Source organism: Acomys russatus, chromosome 1 (assembly GCF_903995435.1).
Source record: "Acomys russatus chromosome 1, mAcoRus1.1, whole genome shotgun sequence".
Classification (NCBI taxonomy): domain Eukaryota; kingdom Metazoa; phylum Chordata; class Mammalia; order Rodentia; family Muridae; genus Acomys; species Acomys russatus.
Window position 1 is genome coordinate 44,959,879 of NC_067137.1, and position 22,465 is coordinate 44,982,343.

General features: G+C 41.4%; 1 protein-coding gene across 2 annotated transcripts; it reads right to left on the minus strand.

The window, feature by feature from the left end:
* Nucleotides 1-9,478: 9,478 nt before the first annotated feature.
* On the minus strand, nt 9,479-22,246 carry Dus4l (dihydrouridine synthase 4 like). Of its 2 annotated transcripts, none has more exons than XM_051144663.1 (6): nt 22,057-22,246; nt 18,304-18,425; nt 15,874-15,991; nt 12,063-12,185; nt 11,169-11,395; nt 9,479-9,730 (listed from the first exon to the last, which is right to left on the minus strand). In XM_051144663.1, exons 1-6 carry the CDS (start codon nt 22,170-22,172, stop codon nt 9,483-9,485), a joined length of 954 nt encoding a protein of 317 aa, XP_051000620.1. In that variant the 5' UTR covers nt 22,173-22,246; the 3' UTR covers nt 9,479-9,482. The 2 variants fall into 2 exon arrangements, with proteins under 2 accessions (XP_051000620.1, XP_051000629.1); XM_051144672.1 differs by having other exon boundaries at nt 18,304-18,441; nt 22,057-22,194.
* Nucleotides 22,247-22,465: the final 219 nt, after the last annotated feature.

The following is a 22,465-nucleotide window of genomic DNA, read 5'->3' on the forward strand; positions in this document are numbered from 1 at the left end:
ACCTGCCTCCCCTGCCCCGAATTAAACTAAATTTATGTTAAGGTCCAGGGCCCTGGGGGGTTTGTGGGGTCTGCGATGTCAGGGACGTGTTTTGGGTGCTTTTTTTTCCCTTGTCCGTTTTTTAGGACCAGGCATCTTCTGGGAGCTGTTTGGGGGGTGCTTGGAAAAAATGGGCATGGGTATACTCCTTTACCCAACCGTATGCTGTTAGGTAACTAGATAAGGCCGAGAAACCATTGAAGGTGGACTCCCTCGTGGTTAACTTTGCATCCTACCTCCTGTTTCCCTGGTAACACTAAAAAGGAAAACCTAACAGCTGCCCCCTGGTCAAAATGGAAGTCTCCTGCTACACATGAACACTTGACATCCTGGTCTGCTCCAAAGAGTACAGTATGTACTATTTTCTCCTCCCTTAAGGTGGCCAGAGCCCACTACCCAGGAAATCTAGCTCACTTGGAGACATGTTAAGGAGGTGGAGCGGATAATTATCCCTTTAATAGGATACAGTAGTTGTACTTCCCAAGAAGTTTGGTTTTTTGTTTTGTTTTGTTTTCTTTAGTTGATGGTGAAAAGCCTAGCATGCTTTCTCTGATATTGGGCTTTCTCATTCTCTGAATGCCTGTGCCTAAACTGTGGCTGGACTTCTACTTCTGAGCAAGGCAGTGTAATTGGACCCTAAATCAAAATGCATAATTTGTCTTTTCGTCTTCTTCAGCGCCTTGCCTACTCTGTTTGTTTTTTATTTCAAACTAATAGTATTGTCCTTGAGAAAAGCTTTGACATTCTTTTATTAACAAGACTATGACTCTAAAAGGCAACTCCAGACACTTCCAAGTTTTCAACATATGTGAATACACTTAAAGATTGATATTTTTCAATATTTGCAACATCTCAGGAATGTAACACAAAGTAGGGCAGGATAGATAGAGATTAAACACACACACACACACACACACACACACACACACACACACACACACAAATGAAAGTTACCTAGTAAAGCAAAGGAGCCTCTTGGAGTCTGGTAGAAGTCTTACACCCATTGAGAGTTAAGAATTCTAGCAAAGCTAACAAAATTTTGTGGGCTATTTATAACAACTTAAGGCAGGAGAGTGGCCAGGCTCCATCCTACAGGAAAATATCACCAAGCCTGAACAGGAAAACCCATCAATCCCTGAGCTTCCCCAAGCTCAGGACTTGAAATCCCTCCAATCCTCACCCTGGAAAGCCTGTAGTCCCCATCCGCCACGTCCCTCCCCACCAACCAAGAAATCTATCCTCCTGGGTTTTTCCCTCCCAATGAATCTCTTGTGTGAGGTTTGTTGTGCAGTGTGACTTTGTGGTGGTCTTTTGCTCCTGGCTGCCAGGAAACCTTTACCTTCAGACCTGCAGCACTTAGAAATCTACTGAGATGACTGCCCACACACAATAAGAAGGAACTAGACTGAAGTCATTTTTAATAACTTCCATTTTGAGTAGGGGTCAAATACAATTTAAGTTCCTACGACCCCTCTGAGTAATTGACACCCTGCTTCATAGAAAGAGACGTGGATGTAGATAACTGACACCATGGCTGGCAAGTTGCACTGCCACAGTTGAATAACCCACCAACAGGAACAGGATAAATGTACACATTCCTAAGGAAGTCTCCTATCCCTAAATCCTGATTGGTGGGATAACTTGGAACAGATGCTTGTGGATTTTGGGCTTAATTAACTTTGCAAAGCAGGTGGTGGTGGCTCACGCCTTTAATCTTAGCCCTTGGGAGACAGAGGCAGGTAAATCTCTCAGTTCAAGGCCAATCTGGTCTACAGAGTAAGTTCCAGGACAGCCAGACAGCCAAGACTACACAGAGAAACCCTGTCTTGAAACCAACGAAACAACCAAACAAAAAACAAAATTAAAAACACACACATACACACAAAAACCCTCTGTACTATTCTGGCTGGGGTCTCAGTTCAGTTCCCTGAGTACGTTCTGCGGCCCTGGCTGATCAGTAGTGGCCTGATTACAATAAGATTTTGTCATCTGCTTAAATACTTACTAAAATGAATGTTCAAAGATGCAGTCAGCTCCCAAGTCTGTACTGTTGTCCCTGACAGGTCAGTTTTTGCTACCTAATTCAAATAAAGATTTTACTTTGCTGGACTCTTGTGCTTGCTTAGGTTGTTTTGTTTTTTGTTTTTTTGTTTTTTTGTTTTTTGTTTTTTGTTTTTTTTGGACCCCAGCAATACAATATTACTTTAGTTAGAAAAAAAAAATTATTATAAAATGGCAATGAACCAAGCTTAAAGACTATGTCTGAGCACTTATGGCCTTTTCCCCTTTTGAGCTGTAAACATGGAATTTTCTGGTAATCTCACAAGACTTCCAATTTTATGGTAAAAGACCTGACCTTGGGCAACCTTGTTTTGCTTGTACCTTATCATCCATTGTGCTTTAGAACCACTCTGATCTCATTAAGTTCCTGAAAAATTAATTTCAGAAGGTTCAAAGACATCTGTAAGGCTGTGTGGCTGTTGCTAGGACACTTGTGCTTTTGAACAGCTCAAGCCTACACCTGGGTTTGTACTGTCCTTTTGCTAAGTATTACAAATGTCGGCTTAGATCTATGTTAAAATAATTAAAGCCTTTTTTGCATGTGTATACATGTATATATGGGTGTAAAGGTCAAAGGGTGGATGTCGAATGTCTTCCTTTATTGCTTGTTCACTTTTTTAGGGGGCAGGGGGCGGTGGTGAGGGTTTCTTACTGAACCCGTATTTCACTGTTTCTCTAGATTGACTGGCCACTGAGACCCCAAGATCCCCCTAGATGTCCTTCCTGAGTGCTGGGACTACAAGGGCACAGTACCACATTGGTGTTTACATGGGTACCTTGGATCTGAACTCAAGTCCTCAGCTTTGCACCTCTAATTAAAACAAAACAAAACAAAATTTCTTCTTGATAAACCCTAGCTTTGGCTAGAGATGTGGCTCAGGTGGAAGAGTGTGCACTCTGTCTTTGATTTGCACACCTCCTACTCCATGTGTGTGGACCATGCCTGTAATCTTATGATTCAGGAATTGGAAGCAGAGGGATCAGAGGTTTAAGGTCGTGCACAGCTATGCAGTGAGTCTGAAGCTTGCCTGAGACTACATGAGACCCCCAACTCAAAAAATCATCATCATCATCATCATCATAAAATAAGTTATTATTATTATTATTATTATTATTATTATTATTATTTGTTACAGTCAAGAATTCCAGTTTCATCCAAGTAGAGGTCTCTGAAAAGAATTCCTACAGGAAGCAGAATGGGGTTACATCTCAGCTCGAGTCCTATTACTGCTAACAAAATCACTGTGCTATAGGATACAATTATATGGGGGACATTACATGTTAAAAATAGGCAAGCGTAGTTGGGTATGGTGGTGCACACCTTTAATCCCAGCACTCGGGAGACCAAGGAAGGCAGATCGCTGTGAATTCGAGGCCAGCCTGGCCTACAAAGTGAGTTCCAGGACAGCCAAGTCCACACTGAGAAACCCTGTCTCGAAAAAAACAAAAGAAAAAAATTTAAATTAGATGTTTCTATGTGTCTTTGTGTCTCCACATGGCTATATAAATGCATGTATCATTGCCCACAGAGGTCAGAAGCATTGGATTCCCCTGGAGCTAGATTTACAGGGAGTTGTGAACTGCCCAGCATGGATGGATGTGATCTACAAACTGAATCCAGGACAGCCAAGGCTACACAGCCAAAGGCTGTCTCAAAAAACAAAACAACAACAACAACAACAAAAAAAAGACAATGGTTTAAAGAACTTTATCACAATCACATATGCTCATAAGAAACGAAGACTGAAATTTGCCACAGGTTGGGATTTGCTCTTCCATGCTGTTTTCCCCATGCTCCTCTCACTCAAAAATCCCAGTTTTCTTTAATGTTGAATAAATTGCAACTTGAGAGCACAGAATGTGCCCACGAAAAATATAGCAGTGCAATGCTCCTGTTAACATTGCCTCATGGGCTTGCAAATCTTAAAGTAAATCCTTTTAGACAATTCTTGCCTTCATGGCTTTCCTGGTTCTGACATTCAGTAGTATTTTAGTACTGAACTGTTTTATTTCATCTAGAGAGACTTCTTGCCATGTACAATTCTCATTAATAAAATCTGCTAGTCAGCACTCAGGGAGGCAGAGGTAGGCGCATCTCTGTGAGTTTGAGGCCAGCTTGGTCTATCAGGACAGCCAAGGCTACATAGAGAAACCCTGTCTCAAAAACAAACAAACGAACAACTCAATAAATAAATAAATAAAATCTGTTAGCAACATTTGAGCCATGAAAATAATATCATGAAAATCAGAGTATGTATCTTGGTTTTTTAAAATGAAAGCCTCATTATTATCTTCTAATATTTTAAATTAAAATAAAAATCGCTGTGCATATATGATGCGTATTGTGTGTGTTTGTGTGTGTGGGGGGCACTGTATTTGTGCTACAGCATGTGTGGAGGTCAGAGGACAGCTTGGTGAAGTTGGTTTTCTCTTCGCATCTTTACACAGGTTCTGTGGATCAAACTCAGGTTTTCAAGATCACTCTGCAGTGGTTTCACCTGCCGACCCACTTGGTTGACTTTAGGAAGAATTTTAAATACATCCTCATTCATGTCCACATTAGCTACCAGAGTCTTCACATGTAAGATGTAGAAGTCTGCAATTACTTTCTTCTTTTTAGATATGTTTACATGATAGAATTCTGATTTTTTTTTAAGTGGGAGATTTAGGAACCCTCCCCCCACCCTCTCTAAGGTGTTGGTCAAATGGTAAGCCTTAGTTAAAAATGTTAAAATTGCCATTTATGACAAGTCCTTAGCTCCTTTGGATGTTTATTTGTGTAAATGAAGATGTCAGGAGGTCATGTAATCAACCTTTCCCACCCATACCAGAAGGGAGCACTTCTAGTGGCCTGGGGGAGGGGCTCCCGCGACTAGGGGAACAGGAGTGATGCGATGATTGGTACTACTAATTCTTTCTTTTCATGGTCTGACATTGTTGGCCACTCCTCTGGCCGTATAAGCATGTTGGGTCTGGGGTCGTGCAAGCGAAACACCGAGGACACCTGTGAGCGGGACAAGGTAAAAAACTTTATTTCAAGACAGAAAGAAAAACAAATACTGATGTCAGGACACAGTCCATTGTAAGAGCATTGAAACTGACAACCAGCCTCTGCCAGAGCTAGTTATACAGGCAAAACCCACAATTTGCTCAAGCAAGAGGTTGCCAAGGGGACAAGGTGGTCAGCAGGGTGGTCGGCTATAACTCAAAACTTTTTTTTTTTTTTTAACCTTTTAGACAAAGCAAGTTTTGTTGACTCCTAGTCTGGCCAGTTTGGTCCTGGACAGCTGCAAGTGTGGGTGAAGAATTCTCACTGACCATCAAGGACATTAAGATAGGCTTAGTCAGGGATGGGAGAGGTGGCTCAGTGGTTAAGATATGCGATATGCTTAGTCATAAACGTGATTTGTGGTTGAAGTAACCTGGTGTAGGGACTTTTACCCAGAGCTGGAGGTAAAAACATTTTTTCCCCCTTAGAACATAAACATCGGCTCTTAGTGTGCTTGACCTCATCCAGGGAGTTCTTTCTGGGCCAGAGTTGGAGGTCTTTTGTGATACATTGGAGTCTGGTATCTCTTTAACAGAATCAAGTCTGAATACTGTGAATGTGGTCCCTGCTAATGTGGTCCCTGTCAATGTGGGCCCTTCAAGTTGGCTGCTGCCTTCCTTTTCAAGCAGCCTGGATGACTGCCTCTTGTGCTTTCATATCTGGTAAAGCAATGTTAGGACCAATAAAAGGCTTCTCTTGAGTGCCTTTTCTTGCCCACATGTGCGTGCGTGGGTGTGAGTGTGTGTGTGTGTGTGTGTGTTTGGAAGCCAGGGGTCAGCCTTGGGTGTTGCTCATCTTGTATTTTGAGATGGGGTCTCTCATTAGTCTGCATATTAAGCTAGTCTGATTAAACAGTGACCACCAAAGATTTGTCTCTGCCTCCTCAGCACTGGGATTACAAATGTATGCCCACCCAGCTGGATTATTATTGTTTTTAAAGATTTATGTTTGAGTGTGTTGTGGTCAATTTACCAGTAGGACCTAAAAATATTTTATTATTAGGCCTATAATTATTATTACAGCAGTACTTTTTAATCTGTTGGTAATCAATCAAGACACAGACACCTGTTATATTTTATAATAGTCTTAGTTAACCTGGGACAGGGCAGATATTAATCTCCTAAACTACTTCCCACAGTGGGGCAGGTATCTCATGTCATCTGTTTTTAATAATTTTTATCAAGCTACCTCTCATCTATAATCTCAAATACTTGTTAAATATCACTATCTGGACCAAGTCTCCATCCATGCCAGCCCTGTACTTTTTCACCTAACCCATGATAGTGCAGCCTTTTCTTCCTCTCTTCTCTTCCAGTCTCTCCTTCTTCCCAAGATTTCCTGTCTTTAAAAAAGTGTTTTAAATTGCCGGGCGTGGTGGCACACGCCTTTAATCCCAGCACTCGGGAGGCAGAGGCGGCCGGATCGCTGCGAGTTCGAGGCCAGCCGGGTCTACAAAGTGAGTCCAGGACAGCCAAGGGCCAAGGCTAACACAGAGAGACCCTGTCTCGAAAAAAAAAAAAAGTGTTTAAAGAAACACAAAGAATTAAAGAATTCTGCCATGCTGGGGATTACAGATTGCTGTAAAAGAAAACGAAACAAAACAAAATAAAACAAAGAAGAGATTCAATTTCCTATTTAGGCTCTAAAATAACTGAGCAAAAAAATTCGACCACAAAAGGTACAGGTCTGTAGAGATCAGTTGCAAACTCTTAATGGCTTTCAAAAATTAATGGGAGATTCCTGCCCGACGGCTCAGAGAGTTGCAGGATTGGAGACCTCAGTGGTCTCGGGGGATACTGCCAAGTTTGATCCACACATGGTGCGGCTTCTTCCGTTATATAGATGATCTACAAGACTCCTGAGAATTACGCCAGGGAAATTGCCTCACGAAACTGATACCTGAAAGGTTTCATTCTTGTTTTCCTTAATATCTTTTCCCTACTGTTTAAGATAATCAGGTTGTAGGAAAGGTACATGCCTTCAATAAATTCCTAATAAGTTAATATTAAAAAATTAGACCCAACATGAGTGTTTACATGTATGTATGTGTACCACATGCATGCCTGGTACCGGCAGAGAAGATGGTGTCAGATCCCCTAGAACTGGAGATACAGATACTTGTGAGCCGAGTGGGTGCTGGGAACCAAACTAGGTTCTCTTTAAGAGCAAGCTCTTTACTGGGTCATTCTCCCTACCCCCCATACCTCCCTCTGCCTTGCCACGCCCTGACACCTGTACTTTTACATGGATACTGGGGGTCACATTTGGGACCTCAAGATTGTGCTATAAGATCTTTAACAACTTAGCTTTCTCCCTAGCCCCTCTTGCTTTCTGTTGATATCGATCAATGGTTGAATGGGCTGAACTTATAAGTGGCAGCTGTGGTGACAGCACAGCTGCAGAAGTAGAGCCTAGGAGCAGCTAGTGGCTTTGACATCCTAAAAACAAACAGACAAAAAACCACACACAGGCTGCGAGGCCAGCAGCAGGAGTAGTAGCTGCTGTTACAGTGGTGGCGGTCACAGCAGCAAGAGGTAGCTGAACAGCTGGGCACAAGGAGCAGGGTGGTTACAACAACAGTGGAGACACGAAAGTGGGGGTGGGGAACTGAGGTTGGACAGAGGCTGAAAGATTCAGAGAAGCTGTAGGCCCTGGCAGCTGCTAGACTTCCAGAGAGCGGTCAAGTCTCAGTAGCAAGGATCTTAGTCACCAGGGCCATTGGGCTAGGAAACTCATGGCACCCAAGGTTGTAACAGAAGTGCTGTCAAAGGTTGGAGAGGCCACATTTCCTGGACCTACAGGAACCAGAGTTTGACACTGGATACCTCAGGACTAGTAAGCGGCTACTTGAGGCCTGCATAAGAATCCTAACTCACAATAGAGCACCACCACCTGCTGTTGCCAGGGCTAGCTCATTCTGTCACCCGCTGCCCAAGTCGGTGTTTCTCACCAACATCTTTACCTGGGTAGAACAAAGGACTCTGCAAGATCATTAGTAACATAATCTAGAAAGCTTCAAAAGGACTAAATTTGCCATCACTCAAAGAGCTCCATGCAACCTTTAAGAAACCATTATTTATTATTTGGGTACATGGGGGAATATGTGAATGCGTGGAGGCCTGAAGACAACTTTGTGGAAATGATTCTCTGCTTCCACCATGTGGGTCCCAGGGGCTGAACTCAGGCTGTCGGGCTTGGCCAAGGCAAGCAGCTTTACCCATGAAGCCTTTTTGTTTTTGTTGGGTTTTCAAGATAGGGTTTCTCTGTGTAGCCTTGGCTATCCTGGAGTTGCTTTGTAGACCAGGCTGGCAGAGCTCACGAAGATTGTCCCTGAGTGCTGGGACTACAGGCATGAGCCACCGTGTCCAGCTCCCACTAAGCCTTCTTGTGGGCCCGTCTTATTTTTAAATTATAGCTGGCATCATATGTAACTAAATTCAATTAGATGCAACTTAAATACCTTAAAGTATGCATTTAATTAGGAAATGTACCAGTTGATTTTCCAATTTAAATTTTAGTGTACACTATGACTATAATTCTACACAGAATTTCTTGTTTTTTTTTTTCTCATTTTATACGGATGTGGACATTTGTTCTACTACCTCCTGAACTTTCAAAAAATTAAAATGCACTTCTTGCTAACTTAAAGATGAGTCATACTTTCTTGATATTAAAACATTTTATTAAAAAAATGGTATTAAAAAGAATACCATTAGTAAAAGTTATACACCCACCCACTATATCCATAACGATTAGAAGCAAAGTTTTTCAATATTCGATCTGGAACTATTGGATATTAGAAATAAATTCCTGGATTCTTCTGGGTTCACTCAAGATCGACTGAACTGGAACCCATGAGGAAGGAGTATGGGGCTGATTGTTTTTCCTTCCCTGTTTTATGTGTCTCAGTGTTTGGCCTGCATGTTTGTCTGTACACTATGTGCTTGGCTGGTGCCTGTGGAGGCCTGAGGAGGGTGTTGGATCCCCTGAACCTGGAGCTACAGACAGTTGTGAGTGGCCACTTGGGAGCCGGGAACTGCTCCAGGTCCTCTGGAAGAGCAGCCAGTGCTCTTAACCACCAAATCGTTCCAGCCTCAGGGCTGAGTTTTTAAAATTATGAAAAACTTCCATTTGTTTCTTGAGAGAGAGTCTTGCTGGCTTAGAATTTCTAAACTTCTTCCTTCAGTTTTCTGAGTGCTTGGATTAAGGATATGTGCAGCCATGTCTGGCTCCAGTGATTGCTGTTGTACTCAAGATGGAAGCCACAGATGGAGAAGAATCGGAGGGCTCTTTGTAGGTGTAAGTACATGGTAGGATGACTGAGAACACAGAGTCAGACACCATAATGGTCTGTGAGGTAGTCCAGGACTGCTGATGTACTTGACAGAGCATTAAAGACCTTTTTTTCCTGCTTTGATGTTATCTTTTCCATCATGTACATTAAATGTTGATGGAAACACATGAAAGGAGTTCCAAGTTCAAGGGCGATGTCAACCCAGTCCCAGATACACTTCAGTGGCGTCTCTTCATATCCAGCAAACATAGCTGGGTTTGCTAGAAGTCCCCTTGCAACCATCACACCTGCAAATTAAAGCACAACATATCTGTTCATAAACTAAGAATCCATGGTTATTAGTTCAAATTTAATGCAAGAGTATTATTTTCAAAGAGTATTATTTTAAGATTTCAGAATACTGTTAAAATTAATGTAATACAATAAGAAATAAGTTGATTCTGGTGCCACGGATAAACAAATTGTCTTTATACAACTATTTTTTCTTTCTTTCTCTTTTTATGAACACGGAGTTTCTCTGTGTAGCTCTGGCTGTCCTGGAACTCACTCTGTAGACTAGGTTGGTCTTGAAGTCAGAGATCAGCCTGACTCTGCCATCCTGAGTGCTGGGGTTAAAGGCGTGCACCACCACTGCCAGCTTTATACCAGTTTTTAAAGGACATCGATATTAGTTAACTGGCTTTGTTGTTTGTTTCTTTTCTTTTCTTTTTTTGCTTTTGAGACAGGGTTTCTCTGTGTAACACTCTGGTTGTCCTGAACTCCCTCTGTAGACCAGTTTGGCCTCGAACTCACAGAGATTGGCCCGCCTCTGCCTCCCAAGTGCTGGGATTAAAGGTGTGTGCCACTGCAGCCTGGCACTTCGTTGTTTCTTTAGGAGACATCCAGGTTGTCATGAATCAGCCTGCTTAGAGTTCAATGTATGTGGGAAGGAGTAAGCTTTGTCACAGGTGGGAGCAGTCTTGGCGGGCTTTACCCTTGGGGCACCCCATAAATACCTTGTGACAGACTGAGTGGAGCCATCTTGGGTCTGGAATTCGGGAAGCAGACCTGGGAACCCCACCTGGACTATTGTCTTTTTAATAGACCCTCACCGGGAGAAGGAGCCGGTCCTTCTCACGTGACTGAGAGAGTTGGGGAAGAGAAAATAACAAAGTCGGCTGCAGGGAGAGCGTGCAGGCAGCAGCGGACAAGCTAGATCAACACGCCGGCCAGAGAGACACCTAAGGATCCGTCCCGTGGAACGGCTACCGGAAGGTTCACTCTTTTGTCCCTTTAACCTTTTTCCTTCTTTTATAAGCTAGTTGGGTTACATAATAAAGTTTAATTACTAAAAAACAGAGTCAACAAATGTATTTACTTCCATGTAGCATCAGTTACTACAGTGCTGGTTGGTTAATATGTAAGGGGTGGACTACATGGCAATTCTGGAGCTCCTGTGCCCACCCAAGTTCACTAACTCACTTCTATTCTGGTGTTCTAAGTGCTTTTTAAAGATAAAACAAAACCAAACATAGGCCTCTGTAGGTGATTTATTGGTCAATAGATATGACAGTGGCAGCAAAATCCTGCCATTGCTTCTAAAATAATCTTCTAAGGAGAAGAGCTGACAGCATTATAATAATATAGTTCAATGTTAAACACAAAATCAAATTACTTCCTCACCCTCATTTTTTCATCCTTATTAAATGATTAAAAAAAAAAAAAATCCCAGTGTTTATTGCTTACCATCTGTCCCAGTCATCTGCCACACATTTTCTGCTTCTTTCAAGCTTCTTATGTCTCCATTAGCAACTATGGGTATAGACACATTTTCCTTTATCATTTTAATGGCATCATAGTGGACTGGTTGGTGTCTTTCTTCAACTGTTCTTCCATGAACTGTAATCCAGGACACTCCTGTTGCCTCAGCCTTTCGGCAAAGATCTATGGTTCTTGTCAGGTCATCATGGATCCTATAATTTCAATATTGCAGCTGTTAATAGCATACAGATTTTAATGCTAACCTAACTCTGGCACTTCATCTGTTATATTGTATTATCACTTCATGCCATGATTAATAAGATTTTGTTCAGTGACTGGTTCCCATTCAGGACTTTGGCTTTAGTTATTGGACTTTTGGAAACAATATGGTGACAAATGTCTTCCCCTCCCACTGCTTTTCCTTTTTGGCTTTGAGACTTTAAGAGTCATCAGCATACTGGCACAGATAAACAAAGGTTATCCTAATAAATGGGGTGCATGCCCCCTAAATTGGAATCTTGGTTCCTTTTCTTTTAATTGTTAAATTTTAGTACAAATAGCTTTCCTGTTTTCTTGTTACTAGGGATGTTTCTTAGCATCAGCTAAGTAGCATCTGGAGAAAGTTGATGGTTTGATGAAATCTTTTAATTAGAAATGTTCTGCTTTTTGTAAGAAATAAAAAGAGGACATTACTGATCAGGGTTATAATTTCAGAATGAGGCTTATGTTTATTTGCTAGACAAACATTTTTCAATATTTCCACATACCAGCTTCTAATTTATTTATGATAGATGCCTCCACATCACTAGACAATAGGAATATTTTTAAACTGTCCAAGTAATATATTAACTTGTCAGTACATTGAAACACTGTGATTACCTTATTTTAATTGAAACTGAAAATCTAGGATTCTCCACTTGGTTTCTCACTTGTTTCACCATATCGCGGACAAGCTCCGGCTTGTTTATTAAGCAAGCTCCGTACCCATCTGCCATTGCCCACCTCGATGAAGCACAATAGGCAGAGTGTAAACAAATGAAAGGGAAGGTGGAAGGTAAAATTCTAAACGCCTGTGTCAGTCTCTCCTCTTTCTGGTGATCTGGCATGAAGCAGATGTTTATAATTCATAGGTCTACAGCTGGCTGGTTGGTTAGCTTAGTTGGGTAGAATGTGGTACTAAATCAAACTCATAGATCAACATTTCTAAATCGTTTCATGAGAACAAAAAATACTTGCCTAGACCAAAAAGTACTGGGAAATGGTTTTTCACTAGCTAAGTAAGAATATTAAATTAGGATTCATTCAAGCAAAACAGATTTAGGTGTTCATATTAGCTCCAATTACTTCAAATTTTTAAAATTCCAAATTTGATGTTTATTGTGCATAACAAGAGGTTTTATCAGACTCAAGAATAGAAAGATATTTTTGGTTCTCAGCATTCCAACAGCACTAAACAGCTTATCTAATTCTCCTAATGAGTCTACAAATGTCTCATCCGATTTGGCTTATGTTACACTTGAACCTTTGATTTATCCTTGATTTGGGCATATTCTGGCTATTGGCAGATAACCGAGTAGTGCCAGCAGAGGAGTTTATTAAGTACATCACATTCTGACTCAGTTACTTAGACCCAGTCAAGTAGCTGTGATACAGCAAGGTCACTATATAGCAAGCTAATTAAAATCAGCTTTTAGAGACATGACTGACATGGCAGTAAAAATGCACTTCTGAGGTTGCTGTAAACATTAGACTCTCAAAGAACTAGTTACATATGGGTTAGTTATATTAACTTGACAGAAACTAGTCATCTGGGAACAGAGAACCTCAACTAAGAAAAATGTCTTCATCAGATTGGTCCATGGGTATCTTTGTGGTACATTTTCTTGTTTAGTGTTTGATGTATAAAGGCCCAGCCTAGTGTGTGCTGTGCTACCCCTGGCGAGGCAGGGATCCTGAGTTGTATAAGAAATCATGTTGAGTATGGTGGGTTTGAGTGAGAATGATCCCCATAGGCTCATATATTTGAATGCTTGGTTCCCCAGTTGGTGGAACTGTTTGGGAAGGATTAGGAAGTGTGGCCTTGTTGGAGGAGGCATATCACTGGCAGTGGGCTTTGAGGTTTCCAGCCCACTCTTTCTGCCTTGTCTGCTGGATCAGAGGTAAGCTCTCAGCTACTGCTCCAGCACCATGCTTGCCTGTTTGGAGCCATGCTCCCCACCATAGTGGTCATGGACTCATCTGCTGAAATTGTAAACCTTCAACAACTCTTTTGTATGTTGCCTTGGTCATGGTGTTTTGTCACAGAAATAGAAAAGTAACCAAAACAGAAGTTGGTACCAGAAATGGGGTACTGCAGTGAAAGGGCTGATCGTGCTGTTACTGGAGGAATGTGAAAGACTTGGGCTAGAAAGGTGGTAGAGTGCTGTATGTGGAGCTTAACAGGCATCCTAGTAGGAGCTTGGAAGAAACTAGTTCTGAGAGCAACGTGGATCACAGAGGCCAAGAGGTTTCAGAAGGGAACAATATTAGCAACTGGCCCAGAGACCATTCTTGTGATATTTCAGCATAAAACATGGCTGCTTCTTGCCTTTGTCCTAGTAATCTGCCTGAGGCTAAGCTGAAGAGTCGTGGGGCAGAGGAGATTTCAATACAGCTTGTTTTCCTAAGACACTACTGCTTTAGTCATCAGATAACTCTCAGGCAGATCTACAGTGAAAAAGAGGAAGCAGGGCAAAAAGAAATGCAGAATGTACATTTTTAGGAGAAAAGGAATTCAATGTTGGAGCCAAGGCTTGTGCTTACAAGAGATAAGGAGACGGAACAAAGGAAGTAGTGCCCTCAGTGGAAGACCCCACCCAGCTAATCCTCTAACTCATGAAAGGAAAAGGCCTAAGGAAATTTCTGTACCTAAAAAACAACTGGGGTTCAAAGAGTATGCAAATATACTTCAAGAAGAGAGCCAGACTCCATGTCAAGAAGGCCACTGAACTTGGCAGCTTCAGCCACGTGATTATCAGAGAAAGGGTATTGTGGAAACCTTCCTCTGTAGTTAAGGAGAGCTGCTGAGGGAAAGTGTGTGGCTGGGGAGCCCTTCCATGGAGGCCCAGAAAGGCCACTGCGTGAAGTTGTAAAAATGAAGTCTGAGGCAGGCAAGGTGGCGCATGCCTGTAAAGCCAGCACTGAGGGAACAGAGGCAGGCAGATCTCCGCCAGCCTGGTCTACAAAGCCAGTCCAGGAAGCCAAGGCTACACAGAGAAAACTCCATCTTGGAAAAAAAAATGAAGTCTGGGTTGGGTTGAAGACACCAGAGCCATAGGATACTTGCCAGCAAGAGCTGCATACATGGAGTGGGACGAGCCCAAAAGAGAGATGAGCACTCTAGTCAGCAAAGCTGGAAGAGGAGCCAGCTAAACCCTTTGATATTGGACATAGAGCTATAGAGTTCTGAAGTTTGCTCAGCTGTGTTTCAGTCTGCTTTGGCTCAGTATTTCTTCACTATGATCCCTTTCCTCCCTTTAAAAATGGCAATGAATATTTTGTGCCACTGTATGTTTGAAGTATGCAATTTGCTATATGACTTTAATAGGAGGTCACAATGAAGAGATTGCTTTGAGTCTCTGAATAGAATTTTAACTTTTAAACAGTGCTGAGACTGTGAGAGACTATGGGAACGTTTGAAGTTGGACTAAATGCATTTTGTATTATGGTATGGATATAAGCCTATGGGTACATGGGGGCGCGGGTGGGAAGGGAGTGGAATGTGGTGGCCCCATTTGTTCACACACTCGAATGCTTGGTTCCCTAGTTGATGGAACTATTTGGGAAGGGTTAGGAGGTGTGGCATTGGTGGTAGGCTTTGAGCTTTCAAAAGTCCATACCATTCTCAGCTAGTTCTCTTTGTCTCATGGTTGTATCTTACGATGTAAGCTCTCGGCTACTTCTTCAGTGCTGTGCCTACCTGTCTGCTGCCATGCTTGCAGCTGTAATGGCTATTAATTCACCCTCTGAATCTGTAAGTCCCTAATACATTCTCTCTTTTATAAATTGCCTTGGCCATGGTGTTTTGTCATGGCAATAGAAAACTAACTAGTTCAAGGCAGAAAGTAGCTGGTAAGTGGTGTTAACCATGGTCTCTGCTTCAGTTCCTGTCTTGTCTTCTCGCAGTGCTGTACTGTGACTTAGGAGTTGTAAGCAGAGAGGAACCCTTTCTTGCCCAAGCTGCTTTTGCTCCTAGTGTTTATCACAACTGAGCCCCCACCAAAACAAACAAACAAACCCCAAAACAAAACAAATGATAGCTAGTGATGATGAAGAGAAGAAAATAATCAAATCTATAAATCATGTGAGACATCATAAAAGACATTTGAAGTTATGTTCCTAAGTGACCTTTTAAAATTCTTGCTTAGAACCATAGTGCTTTAACTTGTCTTCCCTTTAGAGTTTGATTAATTATTGTTAATGTATGTGTGTGTGTGTGTGTGTGTGTGTGTGTGTGTGTGTAGTGTGCATGTAGTGGTCTGAGGACAACTGTGTGGGGTTGGTTTTCTCTTTCCATCATGTGGGGTGCAGGGCTGGAACTCAGGTTTGCCCCTTTTGACTTTTGGAACACTATAAAGGTATTTTACCATGTTCCCGTCATATTTTTTCTTCTAATCTCTTTGAAAACCGTTCTAATTTCTTTGACCTTTACCTCTGAGGGCAACCACAGTTAATATCTATTCCATTGGCATAGGGGCAGACTATAAAAGCAGCATCAGATAAAAGTCTTGCATCATTAGCAGCAAACTGAACAATCAACGGGCAATCACCTGTTTAAAAAAAGACAGCCCAACATTAAAATCCACAGAAAAGAAACAATCACACAACCAAAATAAAAAAGTACAAAATTTACAAAATGAAAAGCAGTACAGCACTGCTAACAAACAGACACCCCTTCTTTTTCTTTTTTGAGACAGTTTCTCGGTGTAGGCTTGACTGACCAGGCTGGCCTTGAACTCACAGAGACCCACCTGCCTCTGCCTCCTGAGTGCTGGGATTAAAGGTGGGCACCACCACAATGGGCCTCTCTTTTTCTCTCTCTGGTTTTTTGAGACAGGGTTTCTCTGTGTAGCCCGGAAGATCCCCTTTCTTAAGGGTGGGATTAGTGTATTCCAGAATGACTGTCTGTGTGTACCTGTGACATGGAAGTGAACGTGAGCACTCCAAACATACAGCTATGCCTTCTTCATGTATCTGGAAAGTGTACTCAGATGTGTTTTCTTTTACTTAGTGGCACATGCTCCTATATGGATGCTCTATATATTGCTGTCTAAACTGCATCCATGCTTATAACTGTTGAATAAACATGAAACACTGCCTGGTATTTAACATGGATACTTCTAAGTTATCTTCTACGAGTTTACAGATGCTCATTAACATGTAACATGAAGGGTGACTGTTTCCATTCAACTCACCTACACGGACTACACAATCTCTGTGCATCTTTATTTGTACTTTTCACATTTTTCTATTTTTAATGGCTCCTTCCTTCCTTCCTTCCTTCGAGATAGGGTCTCACTTTTTAGCCCTCGTTGGCCTGGATCTCATTACATAGACTAGGTTGGCTTCAGACTCCAGAGACCTGCCTGGCCCTGCACCCCAAGTGTTGGGATTAAAGGTATTTTCTACCACACCCCACTGTTTTTGTTTTTGTAATTTATTTATAATTTTTTTTTAAAAGAATGAGATTGGCCTTATTGTGTACCATGTGTTCTTAAAGTACATTTCTATGCTTACATAGACAGCCAAATGTATCGGCTTTCCTTGGTCTTAAAGAACATATTTTTCTCATCTTTGGATAGTGTTAAATTCTGGAAAGATGCATTTTAACATTTCAAAGACTTTATCTTATTATTTTTTTTAAGATTTCCTATAAAATTCACTGGATGTTTATAAAAGGCACATTTCTGGACATTACCTCTTTTTTGCCCTGATTACAGATTTGTACAGCAATTCTCCGGCTTGGGAGCTAATGAGAAAGAGCATGTTCCCCCTCCATTGGCGTGCAGGGGACATGTCCCTGTTAGTATCCCAGTTATAGAGCTCTACTTTAACAGCCACTTATTGATCTCATATATTTTCAGAACCGTTAGCAGCTAAGCATACAAGGCTCATGCCTTCTAGGAACCTATAATTTAGTGGGAGAAATGGGCACATGAAAAGAAAACAATAATACGGCGGTATTAAGGACAATAAAGGAGCCTTTGCTTTTGAGCAAAGAGATGAGTGTACAGTGACCAAGAAGTGTTCCTTAGTTACAGGTTTTGAATGCTGGATTAGGAGCCATGAACTGTAGCTTTCCAGAGAGGTATGTGTGTGTTTGTGTGTTTGAAAGAGATAGAGAGATGAGAGTGAGAGAGTGTATGAGAGAGATAGAGGGTGAGCGAGTGTGTGATCCATCCATCTATTGTGTGTGTGTGTGTGTGTGTGTGTGTGTGTGTGTGTGTGTGTGTGTGTGTGTGTAACAGGCGTGACTAGGAACAATAGTCTAGGTAGGGGGGTTAAGAACAAGACATGCTCAGAGTTCTGAGGCTGCAGATGTTCAACAGCTGGATCATGAAGGACTTTGCTCATTTCCCTCAGGTGCGGACTCTAGCCTCCAGACTGGGATTCTCAACTGTTAGCAAGATTAGAGCACTTGTATGGCTTTTGGAAACATAGAGTTTCTAAGGCAACAGGCCTAAAGGGGAGCCTGGAAACATTCATTTCCAACAAGTTTCCAATAATGAAGTAATCTCTGGTCTGGGAATCTTATTGAAGCCATATTTTAGGCAGAGGGAGTTATAGGAGGATTGTGAGCAGGGAACAGACATGACCAAATCTGTACCATAAACAAGTCATTTTGAGCTGTAGAGGAGAGTGTGAGTGAAGACAGATGATAGACACCAAACAGGAGCTTGTTCTACTGAAGCTGGCGACTTCAAGAACGACTGACTTTACATTTTGGTAGATCACTGACATGGTAAAAGACTTCCACATTGATTTTTAAAACACCAAAGACACTTAAAATAGCTCACAATAATCTCAACAATAATGATAATTTTTTTTTTTACAAAGTCAGCAAACTGCAGGTTTTACATACCTTGGTTTGTAGTAAATTCACTGTCTCTGGCTTTTACAGATCTGACAAAATCAGCGGCAACTATCATTGGTGTGTAACACAGATCACAAGAGTATTTTCTTACTAATGTTCTAAAAGCCAACCTGTGAGCATATAAAACTGTAATCATGAATTTAGAAATAACTGAAGCATATGCATTTGCAAGTTCAATTTAGATAATTATTATGCATTTATTAGAGGAATTTTTGCTTGGCTGAAGGAGATGTCCTTTCAGTTATCCTACCTGCTAAGTAGGAGTAAAATCCTTGGTACTTATGTTTTTGAGACAGGGTTTTACCACATGGCTCAGGCTGGCCTGGAACTCAGAGATCTGCTTGGCTCTGCCTCCTGAACCCTAGAACTACAGGCTACCACACCAGGCTAAGACCGCAATACCCTTCATAAACAATCATAACAAAATCCCAAAAGAGAGAGGAAGGGGACGCTAGTGACCCTGCATCCCAAGAGACTAAAGCACCGTAAGTCCATGAGTTTTTCTTTTTTCTTTAAATACCCCAGACTTGAAGTGGAAGTAGTTGGCCACCTGGAATCAGCAGTGAGCGAGGACAAAAAAGGACTTACATAAATCTCCCTTATAAAGGATCAGAAAAAGAGAAGTGTTCAAGTAGGCCTTGGAGGTATGTGGAGCTTTCATTTTGTTTTTGGTTTGTTGAGACAGGGTTTCTCTGTGTAATAGCTTAGACTAACTTTGTAACTAGGCTGGCCTCAAACTCAGAGATCTGCCTGGCTCTGCCTCCCAAGTGCTGGGATTAAAGGCGTGTGCCTCGAGCCTTCATTCTCAATGGCTACTGAGACTACCTTCTCCACGCTCTCAGTGGCGATCATGTGTAGAATGTACACATCCATGTGTACGGTAATACAAAGTAACAGGGTGCCTTTTCCTTCCTTGCCGCGCGTGTTGTAAATGTACAAGGACGCCTAGTGGGAAGCCAGGACTTCAGTACTACCCTGCAGTTCATGAGGCCACCAGTACCAAAGAGAACCGGAACGCTTACGTCTGCCCACACTAACTAGGAACTCCTTATCTCCCTGATGTAAACGGAAGCCAAGCTAGAATCAAGATGGAATGCTGACCGTGATGAGATGATGCCTTTCTTTTCTCTGATGGCACAGTGTCTGGAAACCTGATTATATTAGAAGCTCTAACATACCTTAGCAGTCAGTACAATCTATTACATACAAAAGAACAGGCTAGCGAATTTAAAAGTGATGGTTGATATACAAATAGCATTAGACAGAATATCCTATACAATATTAAAAACCAAAACAAAACCCAAAAGAACCAACAAAACAAAACAAAACAAAAAAAAAACAAAAACACACACACACACACACAAAACAAACAAACAAACAAAAAACCCAGAAAACCAGACCTGTAGGGAGTGTCCTTCATTTGATGAAGACCCTTCATAAGAAATCACCTGAGGGCTGGTGGTAGTGGTGCACACCTTTAATCCTAGCAATTGGAGGCACAAGCAGGCGGATCTCTTAAGTTCAAGGCCAGTCTGCTCTACAGAGTGAGTTCCAGGGCAGCAGAGGCTACACAGAAAACCCTGTCTTGAAGAACAAAGAAAAGAAAAGAAAAGGAAAAGAAAAGAAAAGAAAAAAAAAAAAAAAAGAAATCACATGGCATCTGCTCCCCCCCCCCCTTTTCAACACAGTGGGCATGTCAAGCATGAGAAAGTAATTGAAGTCTTTGAATGAGAAGGAAGAAATTGGTAAGTGAGCTCTACAAGTTTATAAGATATAAGCTCAGTATAAAAAAACCAATTATATTAAAAAAACTCTTAATGAACTTATGTATATAAGATTGAAAGTACAAAACTAGGGGTTAATGGGATGGCTCAGTGGGTAAAAGTGCTTGCTAAACTCAAATCAAATCCCTAGAAGTGATATACAAGCTGATCTGACCTCCATTCGAAAGAATGAAATACATAACACATATGCCCCCTGAACCTCCTCCTTCACAGACACACAGACAGACACATGCAAACATTTTTTATACTTCACATCTAAAACAAACTTACACAAATACAAATAATATGCTTTACTACCATTAAGATGAAAAGACAAGCTACACACAGGAGGAAATATTTGCAAACCACGTAGGAATAGCATCTGGAACATGGGAAGACACCTCAACAGTGCATAGCAAACAAGTGAAAAACCTTAAAACTAATTTGGAATGTGCTGAGCATTTGAACATACATTTCATAATGAAAATAAAGAAACAATCAAGAAGCAAGAAGATGTTCAATGTCACTAGTCATTAGAGAATGCAAATCCAACCACAGCGGGTTCTACTGTTCATCCAGTGGAAAGGATATATTGATTAAGAAGCAGAATAAAAAGATAAGTATTGTCAAAAGTAGGCAGAAATGGGACCCTTGTGTGCTACTGGGGGGGGGTAGGCAAAGTTGCAGCCTTAATGGAAACAGTATGCTTCCTTTGAAAAGGTAACACAGAACTAACATGTGATCCATTAGACTACATAGCTCAAAAGAACTGAAATGGGCTGGGTGCAGTGGAGCTCACCTATAATCCCAGCACTTGGCAGGTAGACGCAGGCGGATCTTTGTAAGTTCGAGGCCAGCTTGGTCTACAAAGTGAGTTCCAGGACAGCAGAGGCTACACAGAGAGACTGTGTCTTGGGAAAAGAAAAAGGAACTGAACCCATGTTCACAGCACCGTTATTTTAAATAGCCAAAAGATGGAAGCAATCTAAATGTTTACCAACAAATGAAAAAAGAAACAAATGTAGTTATGTAACTGAATGGACTACCTATCCACTCGTAAATAAGGACGGAAAGGCTGGTACATGTGGATGAATCTTCAAGTATATATTTATCAAAATGCTAAGTGAAATAAGCTATTCTCAGCACTCGGGAGGCACAGGTGGGCAGATATCTGTGAGTTTGAGGCCAGTATGGTCTACAAAGTGAGTCCAGGGAAGTCAAGGCTACACACAGAAACGCTGTCTCGAAAAACAAACAAACAAACAAACAAACAAACGCTAGTCTCAAAAAGACAAATTTAAGCTACATGAGGCATCTAGAATAGTCAAATTCATAGAAAAAGGAAGCAAAATAATGGTTATTAGGGGTGTGGGGTGTGAGGAATGAAGAATTATTGTTTGATGGTTTCAGAGCTTCAGTGTTAAAGATGAGGCATTCAACGCTCAACAGACACATGACCTAGTACAGTTAAAAATGACCGTGAGGGAAATACTATCTTTATTTGTTGTGTCCCTCCCCCTCTCTTTTTGGAGATAAGGTCTCAATTTGCAGCCCAAGATGCGTAGTCTCATAAAATCCTGCAAGTGTACATTTATATCCATTTAGCATCTACTGTTTCCAAATATATTACCATTTTTATAGATACTAGGCTAGGGATGTAACTCGGTACAGGGCTTGCCTAACATTCATGACGCTAAGCTAGTCACAGTGGCATATACCTGTACTCCCAGGTCTTGGGATATGGAGGCAGAAGGATCAGGCCACATGACAAGTTTTAGGTAGCCTGAGATATATAAGACTCTCTGGAAACGACCAAACAAACCAGCAACTGAACATACCAATTCTGAATCATGATTCCAAAGCTAGGAGTTTGAAAAGCCTATGCAGCTTAGTGACTATTATAATATCGGGCATGGGGGAGACTAGTACATATAAGGAAAACTAAACATTGGCTCACTAATCATTTAACAAGACTTACTTTGAATACCGAACCATTGGGGCACAGACTTTTACCAGCTGGCCAGAATGAAACATTTCTATTGGGTCTTTTTTTCTTTCTTGACACATTGTGGTTGGTATGAAGTCACTCCTCATGTATGCAAGTTGGTTTCAAATCTGAAAAAGACAGTTCGCAAACAAAATTATGTATTGTACTACTTGAAATCCCATGATTGGGTGTGTCACATAGCTCTTCTGTACGGTAAGGTGCTTGCTTAGCATGTGGCGAACCCTGGGTTTCATTTTCAGTATTGGAAAAAAAAAAACAAACCAAAAAAACTATTAATCTACTAATTTTAATGTTTTTCATGAGGCTTGTATACTCAAAATTTATCCTGTTTTTTTTCCCTTTATTAATAAAAGAGGATCTTGCCAAATTCTGCCTTGAC

Coding starts and splice junctions, on each gene's coding strand:
- Dus4l (XM_051144663.1), bottom strand. CDS start 22,172: ATGAGGAGTGACTTCATACCAACCACAATGTGTCAAGAAAGAAAAAAA. Junction 11,396..12,062: donor TCAGTTTCAATTAAAATAAG/GTAATCACAGTG, acceptor TTGAAATTATAG/GATCCATGATGACCTGACAA. Junction 9,731..11,168: donor GCAGATGACTGGGACAGATG/GTAAGCAATAAA, acceptor TTTAATTTGCAG/GTGTGATGGTTGCAAGGGGA.